This window comes from Amia ocellicauda, chromosome 7 (genome assembly GCF_036373705.1).
Source record: "Amia ocellicauda isolate fAmiCal2 chromosome 7, fAmiCal2.hap1, whole genome shotgun sequence".
NCBI lineage: Eukaryota > Metazoa > Chordata > Actinopteri > Amiiformes > Amiidae > Amia > Amia ocellicauda.
The window spans coordinates 49,274,531-49,295,879 of record NC_089856.1 but is presented as its reverse complement, the minus strand read 5'-3'; the positions used below and the strand labels follow the sequence as shown (position 1 = coordinate 49,295,879).

Here is a 21,349-nt window from a genome sequence, read left to right as displayed (position 1 = left end):
AACGGGCTAAAAGTTATATGACGTAGAGATTAGACACTATGCAATGATATTAAAGTACTTTTAATGAAATGTTTATTATAGCATCATCTGACGTAGGTGTGAAACAGCCATGAAACAATGTAATTCGTGTATGAACGCTTTAATTAAATATGAACCGACAGCTATTCTGTCCCCTTTATCTCCTGTGGCCCCTCCCTCTGCAGCTTGTCCCGAAGCGTCATTCGGACGTCCAGCACTGAGCCCGCCCTCTGTGATGCAATTGGCTACAGGGGCTCGGCTGCCTATGCTGATTGGCTGGAGGCTGGACTCAGTGATAATACTGTCTCAGAATTCAATCGCCTCTTCTCCTCAGTGTTGAATTGTTTTGGTGACGTAATTGAAAACACCAGAAATGGGAAGCCGGGCGAGTGCTGGTGAGTTTGCTTGTGGCCAATGAAATCGCACCGATCCGTAGCCATTTAAATACTGGCTTCCGTGTAGAGGGAAGTGGAGTGAAAAGGGGGAAGCCGCGAGAGAGAGAGATATAGAGAGACAGAGACAGAGACAGAGACAAGGCATAACCCATCACCCATCACCCGCTCCGCTGTCCGCCCTGAACCCGCAGTAAGTAGCGATGCTCTTCGCAGTGGAGCCGAGACTCCAGTTTTGCCGTTTGGGTTGGATTAGCAGGAGGCGCAGGGTGCGCGTTTCCACAGGAGGGAAACCGTGCAGAATAACCCCGTTACACCGAGCAAGAGCAGAGCCGCAGCCGGGCTGGTTAATTATAGCCCTACAATCCAATCCCACATATCAGTGTAGCTGATGCGCTTTACAGGCATCGCGGAGCAGCAGTCAATCCGCCGCGCTGGCCGAGGAGCGCGTCAGGGCGACACTCGGGCTCTGCTGTTGATTTCGCCCGTGGAAAACGAGTGCATGAACATAATGCGTGCGCTAAACTGTTCAATCATCTCTGCGTCGTTTCCTGCATGTCTCTCTGGCTGCCTGTCTCTCTACCTGCCCGTCTGTCTCTCAGCTTGTTTCTCTTCTTGCAGAGAAACCCCAGTACATGACCGCATAGCTCTCCGTCCTGCTCTGACCTCATCTCACCTTGTGCTAAATTAAACAGTTTAGTCTGATTTATCCTCTCCATCCCCCTATCTATCCTCTCCTGCCCGTCTCTCACTCCCTCTCTATCCTCTCCACAGAGAAGATGAGTGCTGCCGCGACGCCGGTTCCTCTGAGCCGCTCCGAGGTGTTTGGTCAGCTGCGGAGGGAACTGTTTGAGGATGAGGAGTTCAGACAGTCTGACACGCATATCTTCATCATTCTGGGTGCTTCGGTGAGCCTCTGACCTCTGACCTGTGACCCTGTCCGCACCCCTGTGCTGATCTGTGAATAGGTCTACAGCGGTGCAGTCACCAGCGTGGATCCCAGCCAGCACTGTGTTGTTCAGTGTGTGGTTTTACAGTGCGGCGCTGGACGGTGCTTCTGAGGGGAAGGTTGTGTACTTTAGTGTAGCTGAACTAAACGGGAGGGGCTGTGCTGTTCCACAGTGTGTTGTGTTGTGTTAGCGCTGTTGTTCGGCTGGGAGTGCATTATTTTTACAAGAGTATTGTCTCTACTCTGCAGTGTTGCCCAGGCAGTCTTTTAACTCTCTAATCCCCCTGTCATGTTCAGACCTGCTGCTCTGTTAGAGCTCAACAGTCCCTCCTGAGCAGCCTGAGTGAGTGAGTGAGTCTGTCTGTGTGAGTGAGTGTGGCAGCATCTCTATGCATCCTGAAGGGCGGTGCACCAGGACAGACAGAGGGCAGTCTTAACCAGACAGTGTGGACACACTGGACCTGACAGAATCCCTCTCTCTGTGTGTGTGTGTGTGTGTGTGCGTGCGTGCGTGTGTGTGTGTGTGCGTGCGTGCGTGCGTCTGTTAGACCTTGGCCTGTCTGTGTGCGGCCGTGTGCGTGTGTGCCCGTGTGGATCACTCAGTCCTGCTGTAGAGCTCCAAAACACACTTTTTATCCTTCCATTCTTTCAATCTCTCTCTCTCTCTCTCGAATGATAACAAAGGCTCAGTTCTTTTCTCTGTTTCCTGGTTGGTGGGTGGACTGTGCTGAGTCACTGTCACTCAGAGCTCTGGGGAGAACTGGAGATGGAGCGGGAGAGAGGGAGTGGCAGAGAGAGGGAAAGAGGTGCACAGAGTACAGAGCAGTTCGGTAATGGAGGGGGTGGCTCCACAGTCTTGCTGTACACACCTCTGTGTGTCTCGGTGCAGGTATTTCAGGCAGGTGTGTGCAGTGATCTTCAGACACCGTTGAGTGACTGTCAGTCACACAGGAGAGAGAGAGAGAGGAGACACCCACAGCTGCTAGAGCGAGGAGCTGAGTCACTGTGACACACCGGCAATCCCGGGACACAGTCCAGTCCAGCAGGGTCTCGGCCCTGGTCCTGCAGGGACACAGTCCACTACAAGGGCGGTTAATTTCTGTATTCCTGTTTAGCTCTAATTGGTTAATTGATCCCGTTTCAGTCCTCGTTAGTCTGGATTAGCGTGGTCTTTATCCCCTGACTAATGATGCCCATCACACTGGCTCACCAGGACCTGCACAGAGACCTGTGCTGGAGTATTCTTTGTGTGAGTTTGTGTTTTGTCTGTATTTGGAGCCGTGTGTGTTTTGTGCATTAGGAGTTATCCTGATACAGGGAGTGTGAGCTGTCTCGGCTCATTGCGACATGGCTGTCGCTTGGTTTTATCAGCTCACTAGTGTGATTCTCCAGTGCAGCCCTACAGCATTCACACAGAGCGTTGTGGTGCAATGACACCCACGCACCAGTTCTGAGCCAGCCATTACACAACACACAGACAGAGATTGGGGGAGATTGTCAGCAGGACACTAATCTGGTGACATTAGGAGGAGGAGGGAGGGGTGGTTATCAGTTCCTACGAATATTTCATAAGTGATGAAAGTGTCTTATTTTGAGTAACTGTGTCAACATCAGTGTGTCCCAGCCCCCTGCCACTCTGTGTGTAAAGCTGTCTGTCTGTCTGTAGGGAAACAAGTACTTGAGCACCCTGAGCTCACCCCCCAGTCTCGTCCAAGTATCCAGACTGAAAGAGACGATTGTAACGTCATGGATGTCATGATTGTTTGTTTAGTTTGATTTCCATTTTTATGTCATTAGATTTTGCCGGTTTTAGTTTCTTATTTGATCTCCTCAAAAATAACAACTGTCGACAGATGAGACTTCTCATGAGGAAACGCACGCTTTACTAACCTCACCCAAACTGGTATCAACGTAAAATTATAATTTTCAATCTACTTAAAACAATGTTAAAACCACTTCCGTAAACCTTAAACGGAATCGGCATTAACTCCACGAGAATGTTCTGGCCAATTTGTGTTGTGAAAACTGTCATTAAATATGCTACAAATAACACCATTAACTGCTATTGCAACACAATGACTGTGCAAATGAGAAATGTATGCATTTAATGTATTTTATGTAACACTTCGTTGCGATTCAATTTTTTTTAATAATGTTTAAATGTTATGCAAGTGCATTAATTGACTGTTAATCCTAAATCTTGATTTGGGATATTAATCACAGATGTATTAGTCCTGGTTTACATGTTTGTGGTGCACTTTTAATCAAAAGTAAACCTGGTTTCACTAATTCGAGATTAGCAATAAAGCAAGATATTTTTCTTCCATGTTGGTGCAATCGGCGCCAAGTTCCTCTGTGTTCCATGTGACCCTGGAAATTACAACACCTGACACACAGACACACACACACACACACACACACACACACACACACACTCACTCACTCACTCACTCGCTGGTCAGAGGTGTTTTGAGGACTCCACTGTTGCCCAGTCTGTCTCAACGTGCCAGCTCTGCTGTGCCGCACTGCCACTGGGGGGCCACAACATCAGTCTCTGAATGAAGGACACACTGTGGTTCTTGTCTTTTGTACTGATGTGGAGGCGTGTAGTGTGGAGGCGTGTAGTGTGGACCCGTGGCTCTGTTCACGGGACATCAAAACTGACTATGGTTGTTTGTCCCGAAATTAACTTTCCATAATAAAAACATGAATATGTCGGCCCTGGGATTGCGAGCGCTCGAGGAATGGTGTGCAGTACCTGGCTGAGCCACCAGCTGTCACTCAAGGCTGTGTGACGGCGCAGGGCTGTAATTGAGTTGCTGATGCAGGGCCGTCAGGTTTCCTGCTCTCCGACGTGCGAGAGAACTGTCCTGATCAGCAGTTTTTCACTTCCCAGGAAGCATTTAGTGTTTTTTGTTGTTTCTTCTCTGTTTTTTTTAGCTTGTATAGCCGTTATTAATACTACAGCTGACAGGGTAGTATAGTAACTACGTCACTAAGTAATTCCGTATCAGTGCAGTGATATCGTTACTATTTACACTACAGTGTCGATATCGCCAGTCTGAGGCTGAAGTCTCATTTTCAAGTGTGCCCTGCAAGACCAACATCACAAATATAAAATATAAACATTTAAAATCGGATAAAATACAAACATTTAAAAATAAATACAATTAACGAACACACTTAGTAATTGCATTTATCATTACTGCAATACAAAATCAAAACTGTCCTAAGGGCACCAACACTTCCAGTTTTAAAGAATTCTGCCATTTATTCCATAATTATGGCGCAAAGAAACCGAAAGCAACCGTGCCCAACTCGGAGGAAACCAAGGCAACCACTAGTGTAATCCATTCACAAGATCGAGTTCTATACGTATTGGATCTAAAATTATTTACATATAATTAGTTAAAATTAATAAAACAAAAAGACTTGTAAACAACACAACTGCACTGATATTATGTCTGCTTTCCAGTACTAGAATTGTGCATTGTGGTGGTTTGCAGTGCTGTGTGTTAGTGTTGTCGGCGCAGTGCTGTGTTGTTCATTGGCAGCTGTGTGTCAGTGTTGTCACACACATTGAGAGACTCGAGAGAGAGACGCGCACACACTATTAATAACAATAATAAATAAATATTATTCTTAGCAGATGCCCTTATCCAGGGCAATTTACAAAACACGAGCATTATAAAAGAGCAATACAGTCTTGATCTGTAATTCTAGACATGTTCAAAATTACACAAGAAAATACAGTTAATACTGCATCCTAGACTGTGAGCTAATAATTGCAGACAAGAGCTCAGGGGACGGGACGTAGCAGCAAACAATATAAACAACGCGAAACACTGAGAGACTTGAGACAGACGCACACACACACACACACACACACTGAGAGAGACAGAGACACACACACACACGCTGAGAGAGACGGAGACACACACGCTGAGAGAGACGGAGACACACACATCCACACACGCTGAGAGACAGAGACACGCACACACACACACACACACTGAGACAGCGACACTCAAACATACAGACGCACGCTGAGAGACACACACACACACACACACACACACACAAACGCTGAGAGACAGAGACACGCATACGCACGGGCTGAGAGACTCAAGATAACTGCGTGCGCACACAGGCTAGACTCGAAATAGAGATGCACGCACACACAGGCTGAGAGACTCGAGATAGAGACGCACGCAGACGGAGAGAGACACACTCGGTGGGGCAGGATGGAGGGGCAGTGACCACCTCTCCTCTGCAATGGACCATCTCTCTGCTCAGGGCGGCTATGTTGTGGTGGTGCTGGGCAGCTCGGTGAGCGAGGAGGGAGGGAGGGAAGAAGCTGTGAGATAGGGTGGTGGGAGGAGGGGGGACAGAGGAAGATGGGGCCGGGAGGAGGAGTTTTGCAGCACTTACTGCCCGAGTCTGTACAGGGAGGCCCTTGTGTGATATAAGAGGCTGAGAGGGGGGGTGCAGGCATTTGTGTGCCTGTCTGCAAAGACGTGAGCACGCTCCAGCCCTGCAGCCTCCACTCTCTTGTCCTGCTGTGTCACCCTGAGTAATCGCTCTGTCTGTCTGTCACAGGGAGACCTGGCGAAGAAGAAGATCTACCCCACACTGTGGTGAGTATCTGTGCACGACCATACCCTGCCTCTCCTCCCTTTCTGAAGCTTCTGCAGAGCAGCCCGAGAGCGAAGGGATTATTAACAAGCTGCCCGGCGAGCTGGACTTCCTGTTTCACGCTGAGCAGCCCTCCTCTGCCACTCTCTGTGTAATGGCTCTTCTCCGTGTTTGTCAGGTGGTTGTTCAGGGACAGGCTGCTGCCCGAGGACACTCACTTCGTGGGCTTCGCTCGCTCCAACCTGACTGTGGACGACATCCGCGTGCATTGCCTGCCCTACCTGAAGGTCAGAGAGGGAGGAGAGACGGGCTGCGGTGTGGCAGGGAGGTCTGTCTTTCTGTCTGTTTGTCTGTCTGTCTGACCTGGCATGTCCGCCTGTCCCCAGGCCTCTGAGGCGGAGCAGGAGAAGCTGTCTCGGTTCTTCCAGCGAAACTCCTACCTGTCTGGTCGCTATGGGGAGGAGGAGTCGTTCCGCCGGCTGGACGCTCACCTGGGAGCTCTGCCCCGCGGCGCCGCGGCCAACCGGCTCTTCTACCTGGCACTGCCACCCAGCGTGTACCAGGACGTCACACGCAACATCCGCCACACCTGCATGAGCAGCAAGTGAGTCCCGCCCCCCGTGCCACGCCCACCCAGCACTGGGTCGGTGCAGGTTCAGTGTGTCCCTCGGGTTCCGGACTGTGTCCCCCAGAGTGAAGGGTCGAAAGCAGCCTGTGTGCGTCTGCAGTATCTCTCTCTCTCACTCCCAGCTCAATTAAATTCAAGGGTGCTTTATTGGCATGAAAAACAGGTCTGCAGTGTTGACAAAGCAGTTAATATTACATACATACATTGAAAAATAATAAATAAGTCAGGGTTTTTCATAAAATATCTTACGGTTAAAAAAAAAAAATGAAATAGTACAATATAATTTATGAATAAAATCATCATACATGTACATTTACTTTATTTATAGCTAACAAGTTTACAGCCTGTGCTCGTGTGTGTTTTCACGGTGAGCACCTCAGGCTGTGGCAGCGGCTACATATTGGGCGGCCAGGGGGGCTGTGTGTCCCTCCCCCAGGAGGAAAGCTATTTTTTTTCATTTATTGATTCTGAAAAATATGTAATATTTATGAATTTATTAAAAAATATTTCCCTAATTTGGCTATGTTTACTGCAGTGGAGGAGGAAGTGCATCTCTGTCTCGACCTCTCCTGTCTCTGTGTCCACAGCGCCGCTCCTCTCTGGGCAGCCAGCTCTGCCTGTGTCGGCCCGTCTCTCTGGCCAGGCTGTGGTCATTGAGCCTGTACTTGGTCAGGATCCGTCTCTGCTTCGTATCTCTGACAGTGAAGAGATACTCTGCCAGGGTGTATTCTCTGTTTAGGGCCCGATAGCAATCCAGTTCTCTTTGGGATTTAGTTTCATTTTCCCAATGTTCCAGATAGGAGGTTTGGTTATCTTTATAATGTGGATGACTTTGATTGGGGGCAGGTAAGCAGTGACCTGAAGCTGGTCTCTGTTCGCAGTATAAGCGGGGGTCAGTGCCGTGAGCTTCAGGGCCAGCTGACTCAGGGGACTCTTTTCAGGGCTGAGCTCTTGGGTTTGGAGGGCCTTGTACTGGAGTGAGTCTGACTCACTTTTCTGCAGGTGCATCCAGAATTTCAGTGCTCTTTTCTTTATATTAATGAGGGTTGGGAAGCGGCCTAATTCTGCCCTGCATGCGTGGTTTGGTGTGTTCCTGTGCACCTGCAGTATGTGTTTATAGAATTCAGCATGCAGGGTCTCTATTGGATGTTTGTCCCACCTAGTGTAGTCCTGTTGACTGAGTGGACCCCATACTTCACTACCGTACAGCGCAATGGGCTGGATCACACTGTCAATTAGTTTGAACCAGATTTTGACTGGAATATTAATGTTATAGAATCTTCTGATTGCGTAGAAAGCTCTTCTTGCTTTGTCTTTGAGTGCCTTCACTGCCAGGTTAAAGCCCCTGACGCACTAACAGTCAGGCCCAGGTAAGTGTAGTGTGAGGTGTGTTCTAGGGTAATGTTGCCTAGCGTGAAGTGGTATTTGTTTCCCTGAGGTCTGGCCTTTTTTTGGAAGATCATGATCTTTGTCTTCTTCATGTTTACTGCCAGGGCCCAGGACTGACAGTACTGCTCTAGCGGTGCCAGGTTTTGCTGAAGACCCTGCTCTGTGGGCGACAGCAGGACCAGGTCATCTGTAGAGCAAGAAGTTGACTTCTGTGTCATTTAGGGTGAGGCCAGGGGCATCAGACTGTCCCAACACTGTTGCCAACTCATTGTTGTAGATGTTGAACAGTGTTGGGCTCAGACTGCAGCCCTGCCGTACCCCACGCGCCTGAGTGAAGAACTCTGTTCTTTTGTTGCCAATTTTTACTGCACATTTGTTTTCTGCGTACATTGATTTTATAATTTCATAGACTTTACCCCCGACACCACTGAAGAATTCTGTAATAAAGTCCCTCGTGCCAAATGGAATTGAATGCCTTTTTGAAATCAATGAAACCGGCAATGATTTTGCCTTTACATTTTGGTGGACGTGTTTGTCTATGAGGGTGTGTAGGGTGTAGATATAATCAGTAGTGTGGTGAATTGGTAGGAAGCCAATCTGACTATGACTCAGGACACTGTGTGGTAAGGAAGGCCAGTATCTGGGCGTTGATGATACTGCAGAACACCTTCCCCAGGTTACTGCTCACACAGACGTTGGGGTCGAATTTGTCTCCACTCTTATAGATTGGGGTGATCAGCCCCTGGTTCCAGATGTCAGGGAAGTGACCAGTACTGAGGACCATGTTGAACAATTTAAGCTCAGCCTCCTGCAGTTGTGCGCTGCTGTGTTTGAGCATCTCAGTGCTGATGCTGTCTGGGCCGCAGGCTTTTCTGGGTGGAAGTGCCTGGAGCTTTTTAGATAATTCCTGTAGGGTGATTGGAGCGTCAATTGGGTTTTGATTATTTTAATCAATTTCAGTTTTTCCCTGGTTTGAATTTGTTTGTGTCAGATCATTTTGTTGGATATCTTTATAAAGGTTTTATAAAGGTGGTCGGGGTGATCTGGGCGGTGGTCGGGGGGGGGGGCAGCAGTGGTGGTTGGGGTGGTCGGGGGGGGGCAGCAGTGGTGGTTGGGGTGGTCAGGGGGGGCAGCAGTGGTGGTTGGGGTGGTCGGGGCAGCGGTAATATTATATATTATATTAAGAGTAATTGATGATTTACCTTTACCTTTAGTAGTTTTCTTTCTTCCTTCTAATTTAGTTTCCTTTCCTTGCTTTATGCTTCTGATTCTTGTCTTCGGGATGTCTTTTCTTATTTTTTTTAAAATGTTTTCGTAATATTTCACCTATGATTTATTTTTCTTTAGTATTATTACCTCATTTATCTGTATTGTTTCTTGATGGAATAATATACTAAAAATCAACAATATATATTTTAATTTATTTAGGAGCTCATCATTTCAGTGACTGCTCTCTCTCTCTCTCAGGGGCTGGAATCGGGTGATTGTGGAGAAGCCCTTTGGGAAGGACTTGGAGAGCTCGGACCGCCTGTCTCAGCACCTGTCCACCCTGTTCACTGAGGACCAGATCTATCGCATTGACCACTACCTGGGCAAGGAGATGGTGCAGAACCTCATGGTGCTCCGGTCAGTGCGTGTGCGTGTGCGTGTTCTTTTCTGGTTTTGGCAAATCTTTAAAAAGACAAGCTATTAAACTTGATAGTGCAACAACAACACATATCTGAGGGAAAAGCCTTTCTCTTTCCCCCGCAGATTTGGGAACAGGATCTTCGGGCCGATCTGGACCCGGGACAGTGTAGCCTGTGTGGTTCTGACCTTCAAGGAGCCTTTCGGGACGCAGGGCCGGGGCGGGTACTTCAACGAGTTCGGCATCATCCGGTACCTCTCAAAATCAAATGTGCTTCGTTGGCATGACATGGGATGTTTCACCGAAGCTAATAAATATATATTAATGACCGTATTAATAGGAAATGAAATCAAAACCAGTGTTGCCAATCATGACAACACAAAAGGCTGTGACACTGAACACAAGCAGTGCGAGGATGGGTGTTCAGTGGAGTCCCCCGGGCTGTGGCAGGGGACACGTACTGGGCTGCGATGCCACAGTCGCTCTTCCGCTCCCAGCAGGACGGGGAGCAGACTGAATTCAGGTTTTGTTTCTGTTTTGTTTTTTTATTGTGTGAAGTTGGTCTCCCTGCTTTTATCATATTTAGGGCAGGACAGCAGGAAGTGCAGCTCTGTCTCCACCTCTCCCGGGTCTCAGTGACGCACAGCCCTTTGTCTTTGGTGGTCCAGGTCCGGCCTGTTTCTCTGGCCAGGCTGTGGTCACTGAGCCGGTACTTGGTCAGGATCTTGCTGTGTTTTGTGTTTCTGACACTGAGCAGATACTCTGCCTTCTTCAGGGCCAGAGAGCACTGCCATTACTCTCATCTCTCTCCCTCCCTCCCTCTCTCAGGGATGTGATGCAGAATCATCTGCTTCAGATGCTCAGTCTGGTTGCTATGGAGAAGCCGGCATCCACCAGCTCTGATGATGTCAGAGACGAGAAGGTACAACTGTACAAACACACGCAGTGTACAAACGCACACACTACAAACACACTGTACACACTTGCACACACACTGTACGCACACACAGTACAAACACGCACGCACACAATACAAACACACACACACTGTACAAACGCACACTACACACTGTACACACTGTACAAACGCACACTACAAACACACTGTACACACTCACACTCACACACGCACTGTACGCGCACACTGTACACGCACACACTGTACAAACACACACACACATACACACTGTACACGCACATGCACTGGCACACTGTTGTCTCTGTGTGCAGGTCAAGGTGTTGAAGAGTGTTCAGCCCCTCTCTCTGGACAACGTTGTTCTGGGTCAGTATGTGGGCGAGCCGAACGGGGAGGGTGAAGCCCGGCTCGGGTACCTTGATGATGAAACCGTGCCCCCCGACTCCAGCACCCCCACCTTCGCCGCCGCGGTGCTGTACGTGCAGAACGAGCGCTGGGATGGTGAGTCAGTGTCAGTCGGTCTCTGTCCATGCCCGTGTCTTGCAATGCACTGACCTCCCCAACCACCCCCCCCCCCCGTGCTCAGGCGTGCCGTTCGTGCTGCGCTGCGGGAAGGCTCTGAACGAGCGCAAGGCCGAGGTGCGGCTGCAGTTCCGGGACGTCCCGGGGGACATCTTTTCCTCCCACTGCAAGCGCAACGAGCTGGTGGTGCGCGTCCAGCCCGACGAGGCCGTCTACGCCAAGATGATGACCAAGAAGCCAGGCATGTCGATGCAGCCAGAGGAGGCCGAGCTGGACCTCACCTACCACAGCCGCTACAAGGTGCGCAGCCTGCGGGCGTGGGGCTCCGCCAGCCAGAGACGTCTTATTGCTAGAAGTGACCCTCTCTCCCTCTGTCCACACGCTGTCCCTCGGGCTGTGACAGTTGGAAACACATTAGCGGGAGAATTGTGATGGGAGTGAATATTAATAATGAATATTATAGAGCCTCCTCTTTATGGCTTAAAAAGCCCAGCATGCTTTACCTTCAGTATGTTCACTGGCTGGTTAAAGCTCCCTGAGGCGCGGATGGGCAGGCCCAGGTCTGGTCTTGACTGTCAGGGTCGGACAGTTCTGCTCCAGCAGGACCCGGTGCTGCTGGCCCTGCTCTGTGGGCGACGGCAGCACCAGGTCATCAGGGGGAGGCCGGGGGTGTCCGACTGCACAACACTGTGGCAACTCATCGATGCAGATGTTGAACAGTGTTGGGCTCAGACTGCAGCCCTGCCTCACTCCCTGCCCCGAGAGAACAATTGTGGAGTAAAGATTGGCAATAAAATAACATTTATTTTCTGATTATATCAATTTTATGATGTCATAGACTTTACCCCCCACACCATTTTAATCGAATGCCTTTTTAAAATCTGTAAAGCAGGTGAATATTTTTCCTTTATTACTTTGATGGAAATGTTTGTTTATTAGGGTGTGTAGGGTGTAACTATGGTCAGATGTGTGGTGTTTTGGGAGGAAGCCAATCTGACTCTGACTTTCTCGCTCCCTCTCACTCTCTCCCCCTCAGGATGTGAAGTTGCCTGATGCCTATGAGCGTCTGATTCTGGACGTGTTCTGCGGAAGTCAGATGCACTTTGTCCGCAGGTCAGACACACACACACACACGCACACACCAGAGCCAGTGACTCCTCTGATCACATCTGGTTTCTCTTCCTGTCGCTGCAGCCGTCGCCACCACCCGTGTACACAGAAAGGGGGGGGTTTAGGAGGGAGAGAGTGTGCATGGGCGAGATAAAGAGAGGGAGTGCAGGGTTCAGTTTGGGTCTCCTGTTCTGGTGTAACTCTGCCCCCTGGTGGACAGACTGCAGTTCTGCAGCAGCAGCACATCTGGACTGAAACAGCTGGCAGACCAATCTCACGTCAGTCATCATGCATAAGTCATCAGCGTGAGACTTGTGTTGTTGACCGTGTGTGTTGACACTATATTTGAGTGAATAAATATTAACCGTACTCTTTCTTTCTTTCTCTCTCTCTCTCAGTGATGAGCTCAGGGAGGCTTGGCGGATCTTCACTCCTCTGCTGCACCAGATCGAGGCCGAGAAAACGCAGCCGCTGCCCTACACCTACGGCAGGTCAGAGCAATGCACCAAACACACCACAAAACACCGCAACACTCGCTGAGCAACACACCGCAACACTCGCTGAGCAACACACTGCAACGCACCGCCACAATCCGCAATGCACCATAACACACCACAATGCTCACTGAGCAACACACCGCAACAATCCGCAACACACCAACACACCACAACGCTCACTGAGCAACACACTGCAACACACTGCAAAGCACCACAAAACTCACTGAGCAACACACCGCACCACACCACAACACTCACTGAGCAACACACCGCAACACACCACAACACTCGCTGAGCAACACACCGCAAGGCACCACAACACACCGCAACACACCACAACACACCGCAACACACCACAACACTCAATGAGCAACACACCACAATGCACCGCAACACAGCACAACACTCGCTAAGCAACACACTGCAAGGCACCACAACATACCGCAACACACCGCAACAATTCGCAATGCACCACAACACACCACAACACTCACTGAGCAACACACCACAATGCACTACAACACACCACAACACTCACTGAGCAACACACCAACACACCACAACACACCGCAACACAGCAACACACCACAACGCTCACTTAGCAACACACCGCAACGCACCGCAACACAGCACAACACTCACTGAGCAACACACCGCAATACACCACAACACTCACTGAGCAACACACTGCACCGCAATGCACCACAACACACCACAACACTCACTGAGCAACACACCACAACACTCACTGAGCAACACACCACAACACTCACTGAGCAACACACCACAACATTCACTGAGCAACACACCGCAACGCACCGCAACACAGCAACACACCACAACGCTCACCGAGCAACACACCGCAACACACCACAACACTCACTGAGCAACACACCACAATGCACCACAACACACTGCAACACACCACAACACTTACTGAGCAACACACAGCAACACACCACAACAATCCGCAATGTACCACAACACACCACAACACTCACTGAGCAACACACCGCAACAATCCGCAACACACCAACACACCACAACGCTCACTGAGCAACACACCAACACACCACAACGCTCACTGAGCAACACACTGCAACACACTGCAATGCACCACCATAACTCACTGAGCAACACACCGCAACACTCACTGGGCAACACACCGCAACAATCCGCAACACACCACAACACTCACTGAGCAACACACTGCAACACACCACAACACTCACTGAGCAAACACCGCAACACACCACAACACTCACTGAGCAACACACCGCAACACACCACAACACTCACTGGGCAACGCACCGCAACACACCACAACACTCACTGGGCAACGCACCGCAACACACAACATTCACTGAGCAACACACCGCAACGCACCGCAACACAGCACAACACTCACTGAGCAACACACCGCAATACACCACAACACTCACTGAGCAACACACTGCACCGCAATGCACCACAACACACCACAACACTCACTGAGCAACACACCACAACACTCACTGAGCAACACACCACAACATTCACTGAGCAACACACCGCAACGCACCGCAACACAGCAACACACCACAACGCTCACCGAGCAACACACCGCAACACACCACAATGCACCACAACACACTGCAACACACCACAACACTTACTGAGCAACACACAGCAACACACCACAACAAACCGTAATGCACAGCAATACACCACAACACTCACTGAGCAACACACCACAACACACTGCAACACACCACAACACTTACTGAGCAACACACCACAACGCACCGCAACACACCACAACACTCACTGAACAACACACCACAACACACTGCAACACACCACAACACTTACTGAGCAACACACCACAACGCACTGCAACACACCACAACACTCACTGAGCAACACACAGCAACGCACCGCAACACAGCACAACACTCACTGAGCAACACACCGCAATACACCACAACACTCACTGAGCAACACACTGCAACACACCACAATACTCACTGAGCAACACACTGCAACACACCGCAACACACCACAACACTCACTGAGCAACACACCGCAACACACCACAACACTAACTGAGCAACACACCACAACACTTACTGAGCAACACACAGCAACACACCACAACAATCCGCAATGCACCACAACACACCACAACACTCACTGAGCAACACACCACAATGCACCACAACACACCACAACACTCACTGAGCAACACACCGCAACAATCCGCAACACACCAACACACCACAACGCTCACTGAGCAACACACCAACACACCACAACGCTCACTGAGCAACACACTGCAACACACTGCAATGCACCACCATAACTCACTGAGCAACACACCGCAACACTCACTGGGCAACACACCGCAACAATCCGCAACACACCACAACACTCACTGAGCAACACACTGCAACACACCACAACACTCACTGAGCAAACACCGCAACACACCACAACACTCACTGAGCAACACACCGCAACACACCACAACACTCACTGGGCAACGCACCGCAACACACCACAACACTCACTGGGCAACGCACCGCAACACACAACATTCACTGAGCAACACACCGCAACGCACCGCAACACAGCACAACACTCACTGAGCAACACACCGCAATACACCACAACACTCACTGAGCAACACACTGCACCGCAATGCACCACAACACACCACAACACTCACTGAGCAACACACCACAACACTCACTGAGCAACACACCACAACATTCACTGAGCAACACACCGCAACGCACCGCAACACAGCAACACACCACAACGCTCACCGAGCAACACACCGCAACACACCACAACACTCACTGAGCAACACACCACAATGCACCACAACACACTGCAACACACCACAACACTTACTGAGCAACACACAGCAACACACCACAACAAACCGTAATGCACAGCAATACACCACAACACTCACTGAGCAACACACCACAACACACTGCAACACACCACAACACTTACTGAGCAACACACCACAACGCACTGCAACACACCACAACACTCACTGAACAACACACCACAACACACTGCAACACACCACAACACTTACTGAGCAACACACCACAACGCACTGCAACACACCACAACACTCACTGAGCAACACACAGCAACGCACCGCAACACAGCACAACACTCACTGAGCAACACACCGCAATACACCACAACACTCACTGAGCAACACACTGCAACACACCACAATACTCACTGAGCAACACACTGCAACACACCGCAACACACCACAACACTCACTGAGCAACACACCGCAACACACCACAACACTAACTGAGCAACACACCACAACACTTACTGAGCAACACACAGCAACACACCACAACAATCCGCAATGCACCACAACACACCACAACACTCACTGAGCAACACACCACAATGCACCACAACACACCACAACACTCACTGAGCAACACACCACAACGCTCACTGAGCAACACACTGCAGTGCACCACAACACACCACAACGCTCACTGAGCAACACACTGCAACACACTGCAATGCACCACCATAAGTCACTGAGCAACACACCGCAACAATCTGCAACACACCACAACACTCACTGAGCAACACACCGCAACAATCCGCAACACACCACAACACTCACTGAGCAACACACCGCAACACACCACAACACTCACTGAGCACCACACCGCAACACACCACAACGCTCACTGAGCAACACACTGCAGTGCACCACAACACACCACAACGCTCACTGAGCAACACACTGCAACACACCACAACACTCACTGAGCAACACACTGCAACACACCACAACACTCACTGACCAACACACTGTAACAAACCGCAATGCACTGCAACACACCACAGCACTCACTGAGCAACACACCACAATGCACCAACACAGCCAACACTCGCTGAGCAACACGCCGCAAGGCACCACAACACACCGCAACACACCACAACACTCACTGAGCAACACACCACAATGCACCGCAACACACCACAACACTCGCTGAGCAACACACCGCAAGGCACCACAACACACCGCAACACACCACAACACTCACTGAGCAACACACCACAATGCACTAACACAGCCAACACTCGCTGAGCAACACACCACAACACACCGCAACACACCACAACACTCACTGAGCAACACACCACAATGCACCAACACAGCCAACACTCGCTGAGCAACACACCGCAAGGCACCACAACACACCGCAACACACCACAACACTCACTGAGCAACACACCACAATGCACTAACACAGCCAACACTCGCTGAGCAACACACCACAACGCACCGCAACACACCACAACACTCACTGACCAACACACTGTAACAAACCGCAATGCACTGCAACACACCACAGCACTCACTGAGCAACACACCACAATGCACCAACACAGCCAACACTCGCTGAGCAACACACCGCAAGGCACCACAACACACCGCAACACACCACAACACTCACTGAGCAACACACCACAATGCACCGCAACACACCACAACACTCGCTGAGCAACACACCGCAAGGCACCACAACACACCGCAACACACCACAACACTCACTGAGCAACACACCACAATGCACTAACACAGCCAACACTCGCTGAGCAACACACCACAACGCACCGCAACACACCACAACACTCGCTGAGCAACACACCACAATGCACCAACACAGCCAACACTCGCTGAGCAACACACCACAACGCACCGCAAAACACCACAACACTCACTGAGCAACACATCACAATGCACCAACACAGCACAACACTCGCTAAGCAACACACCGCAAGGCACCACAACATACCGCAACACACCACAACACTTACTGAGCAACGCACCACAACGCACTGCAACAATTCGCAATGCACCACAACACACCACAACACTCACTGAGCAACACACCGCAACGCACCGCAATGCACCACAATGCACCGCAACACACCACAACACTCACTGAGCAACACACCGCAACGCACCGCAACACACCACAACACACTACAACACACCGCAACACAGCAACACACCACAACGCTCACTTAGCAACACACCACAACAATTCGCAATGCACCGCAACACACCACAACACTCACTGAGCAACACACCGCAACACACCGCAATGCACCACAACACACCACAACACTCACTGAGCAACACACCACAACACTCACTGAACAACACAACGCAACACACCGCAACGCTCACTGAGCAACACACCACAACACTCACTGAGCAACACACTGCAACACTTACTGAGCAACACACCGCAACACACCACAACATTCACTGAGCAACACACCGCAATGCACTGCAACACACAACAACACTCACTGACCAACACACTGTAACAAACCGTAATGCACCGCAACACACCACAACACTCACTGAGCAACACACTGCAACACACCACAATACTGACTGAGCAACACACTGCATCACACCGCAACACACCGCAACGCACCGCAACACAGCAACACAGCACAACACTCACTGAGCAACACACCGCAATACACCACAACACTCACTGAGCAACACACTGCAACACACCACAATACTCACTGAGCAACACACTGCAACACACCGCAACACAGCAACACACCACAACACTCACTGAACAACACACCACAACGCACCGCAACACACCACAACTCACTGAGCAACACACAGCAACGCACAGCAACACAGCACAACACTCACTGAGCAACACACCGCAATACACCACAACACAGCAACACAGCACAACACTCACTGAGCAACACACTGCAACACTTACTGAGAAACACACCACAATGCACCACAACACACCACAACACACTGCAACACACCACAACACTTACTGAGCAACACACCGCAACACACCACAACATTCACTGAGCAACACACCGCAATGCACTGCAACACACAACACTCACTGAGCAACACACCGCAACACTCACTGACCAACACACTGTAACAAACCGTAATGCACCGCAACACACCACAACACTCACTGAGCAACACACCACAACGCACCGCAACACACCACAACACTCACTGAGCAACACACAGCAACGCACCGCAACACAGCAACACACCACAACACTCACTGAGCAACGCACTGCAACACACCACAATACTCACTGAGCAACACACTGCAACACTCGGTGAGCAATATCTTTCTCTGTCTCTGTCTCGCAGCCGGGGGCCGGTGGAGGCAGATGAGCTGCTGAAGAAGGTGGGGTTCCGCTATGAAGGCACTTACAAATGGGTGAACCCCCACCGACTGTGAGAGCGCGGCCACCTGGGACTGAGGAGGGAGGGAGTGAGAGAGAGAGAGAGAGACCTCAGTCCCAGCCTCCGTGCTGCTGGACTCTTGGGCTCTTGCTCTGGCAGTCCAGCGACTGGGACCCAAACACTGCACTCATTTGTACTGAACTGCACTGCAGTTTTCAGTACAAATGAGTGCAGTGCAGTATACTATAGTATAATACAGTATGGTGTGGTGCAGTTTACTGCAGTCCAGTGTATTCCATTATACTAGAGCACAGTATACCACAGTGCACTGTAGTACTGTGAGTTACAATATGACAGAGCAATAAATGACAGTATGACTCGGTAATGCTTTGATAACCCCCTGCACTGGTGTGCGACAACTGACCCACTAACCCGGACAGGCAGTGTCCTGGAGGACTGGTCACTCTGAATCCAGCCTGGAGCCTTGACATCAGCCTGCACTGGCCACTGACTGCGTGTGCTTGCAGTGTAGTATAGTACAATATTGTGCGGTGTGGTATACTACAGTATGGAACAGTGCAGTGCAGTATGCAGGGCCACACTGGCTTGTACTCCCCGGGTCATTCCAAATTCACACTGAAGTTACTTTTAAAAGTGGGTTTTCATTTGTTTCTTTGCTTTTTGTATATAATGTGCAGAAATGGATAACCGGAGCAATAAAGCCACCGACTGACCTGTGGCAGGTTTTCTAATCTTCAGTTAAAACCGCTCAGCTTTAAAAGTACAGTGTGCGCTCTCCCTCTCTCCCCCTCTCTCCCTCTCTCTCTCCCTCTCTCTCTCTGACTCTGTGAGGGGTTGAGACTCCAGCCAGTGGTTCTAGAGCAACTCTGTCACTGTGGAGGTGCTGGCTGGCTGTGCCCGGTCCCCACTCGGCACCCAAGTGGGTGTCTGTCGGTCTACCGGTCCCGGTGCTGCTGTGAGAGAGTGAGAGTGGCCCGGCTGTTTCTGAGCGGTGCTGGTTCAGTGTCAGACTGCCCCCCTCCCCGCTCAGCATTCCTCATCATTGCGCCTCTTAATGATCTGTTTGAACTCATGACTCATAATTGGACCAAGCTGTTTTTCTTCCAGCCCAGAATTCAGTGAGCAGCCGAGCGCTGTGGAGACTGGCCTCCAGTGCTCCGTCTCTCGGGCATGTTCCCTGGGGTTGTTGGGTGGTTTCTCTTTTTGGGAACAAAATTGAATTTATAATGACTTGTCTTGATACTCAATAAACATGTTTTCTGCTTCAGCTTTTGTGTGAGCCTGTGTTTATAACGAGGGTTATAATAACCGATAGTTTATGAAAACTACAATAGTCAGACATTGTTTTATGGTAGTCGACCTGATTAATAAATCCATATTTAAGCAATATTAATCTAGAGGTAAGCCTGTTAATACTCATTAGATAATTGAATTTTGAATTGAATGATTGATACCTTTTACTTAACTGTATTCTTGCACTTTGTTTTGCACTTATGTTGTAAGTGTTGCCAAGAAATAATAATAATAATAATACATAAGAGCGGCTGCAGTTGCGCGGTGTGCAGCGGGAACTCGGGCGGCTGTAGGGCTGAGGAGGCCCCGGGCGGCATCACCTCATACGTAGTTGCCTATATAGATGATAATAATAAGTATTATTATTATTATAGGTTTAAGTTGCACTATATAGGTTTCTTTATTACATAATAAAAGGAAAGTGTTGCTTTTTATTATAGTGGCTATTATTATTTATAACTAATATTCTAATGCTGAAACTACTACTAAAATATAATATTGTATTGATAATAATTAGCTTCTTGATCATTCGATGACCAAATCGCAAAGCCGAGTTTCTGCCCGAGGACTGTCCGCTGTAGTGCGCGCATGTGCGACGAACTGCCGTAAATCGGAAAGTGTTGACAAACGAAACGCCTCTCACCAGACATTACGGCAGGAAAAAGAAATGCCGTCATTTCCGGAGTCCGGTAGGGGCACCACCATGCCTGCCCTGCAGGGCCGCGCTGTTCTCGGCACTTCCCATATGGTCTAGCGGTTAGGATTCCTGGTTTTCACCCAGGCGGCCCGGGTTCGACTCCCGGTATGGGAAATAAGGCATATTTTTTATATCTATTATTGTTATAATAATGATTGAATAATATGTATTGTTTATATTGTATTCTTATTGTATAACTGTTACAATTTATAATAAAGGTGTCTGAAACCATACAACAATCTCAATAACAGTGCAAGAAACAACGTGCTTTACAAAGGGCACACATGTAGCACACAGTGGGTACACAGCCTGTCGCACAGCGCGCAGCTCCCAGTGGCGTCACTGGGACCACAGTGACTTCACAGCGGAGTGGACCGCACCACTGCCATACCTTATTGTAAACAAAAT

The 21,349-nt window shown here is 49.7% G+C and overlaps 1 protein-coding gene and 1 non-coding gene across 3 annotated transcripts; both read left to right on the top strand.

Moving 5' to 3' along the window:
• Positions 1-306: 306 nt before the first annotated feature.
• On the top strand, positions 307-20,218 carry g6pd (glucose-6-phosphate dehydrogenase). 2 transcript variants are annotated; one of them, XM_066710182.1, is made up of 13 exons: positions 307-413; positions 1,185-1,318; positions 5,959-5,996; positions 6,173-6,281; positions 6,381-6,598; positions 9,479-9,637; positions 9,764-9,889; positions 10,467-10,560; positions 10,869-11,055; positions 11,141-11,376; positions 12,113-12,189; positions 12,585-12,677; positions 18,895-20,218. In XM_066710182.1, the coding sequence occupies exons 1-13, from the start codon at positions 392-394 to the stop codon at positions 18,983-18,985; spliced, it is 1,584 nt and encodes a 527-aa protein (XP_066566279.1). In that variant the 5' UTR covers positions 307-391; the 3' UTR covers positions 18,986-20,218. The 2 variants fall into 2 exon arrangements, with proteins under 2 accessions (XP_066566279.1, XP_066566280.1); XM_066710183.1 differs by lacking the exons at positions 307-413; positions 1,185-1,318 and adding an exon at positions 5,552-5,688.
• Positions 20,219-20,983: 765 nt separating this feature from the next.
• trnae-uuc (transfer RNA glutamic acid (anticodon UUC)) lies at positions 20,984-21,055 on the top strand. Its single transcript has one exon. It is a non-coding gene; the product is annotated as a tRNA-Glu (tRNA).
• The last annotated feature ends 294 nt before the right edge of the window (positions 21,056-21,349 follow it).

Coding starts and splice junctions, on each gene's coding strand:
- g6pd (XM_066710182.1), top strand. CDS start 392: ATGGGAAGCCGGGCGAGTGCTG. Junction 6,282..6,380: donor ATTGCCTGCCCTACCTGAAG/GTCAGAGAGGGA, acceptor GCCTGTCCCCAG/GCCTCTGAGGCGGAGCAGGA. Junction 12,190..12,584: donor CAGATGCACTTTGTCCGCAG/GTCAGACACACA, acceptor TCTCTCTCTCAG/TGATGAGCTCAGGGAGGCTT.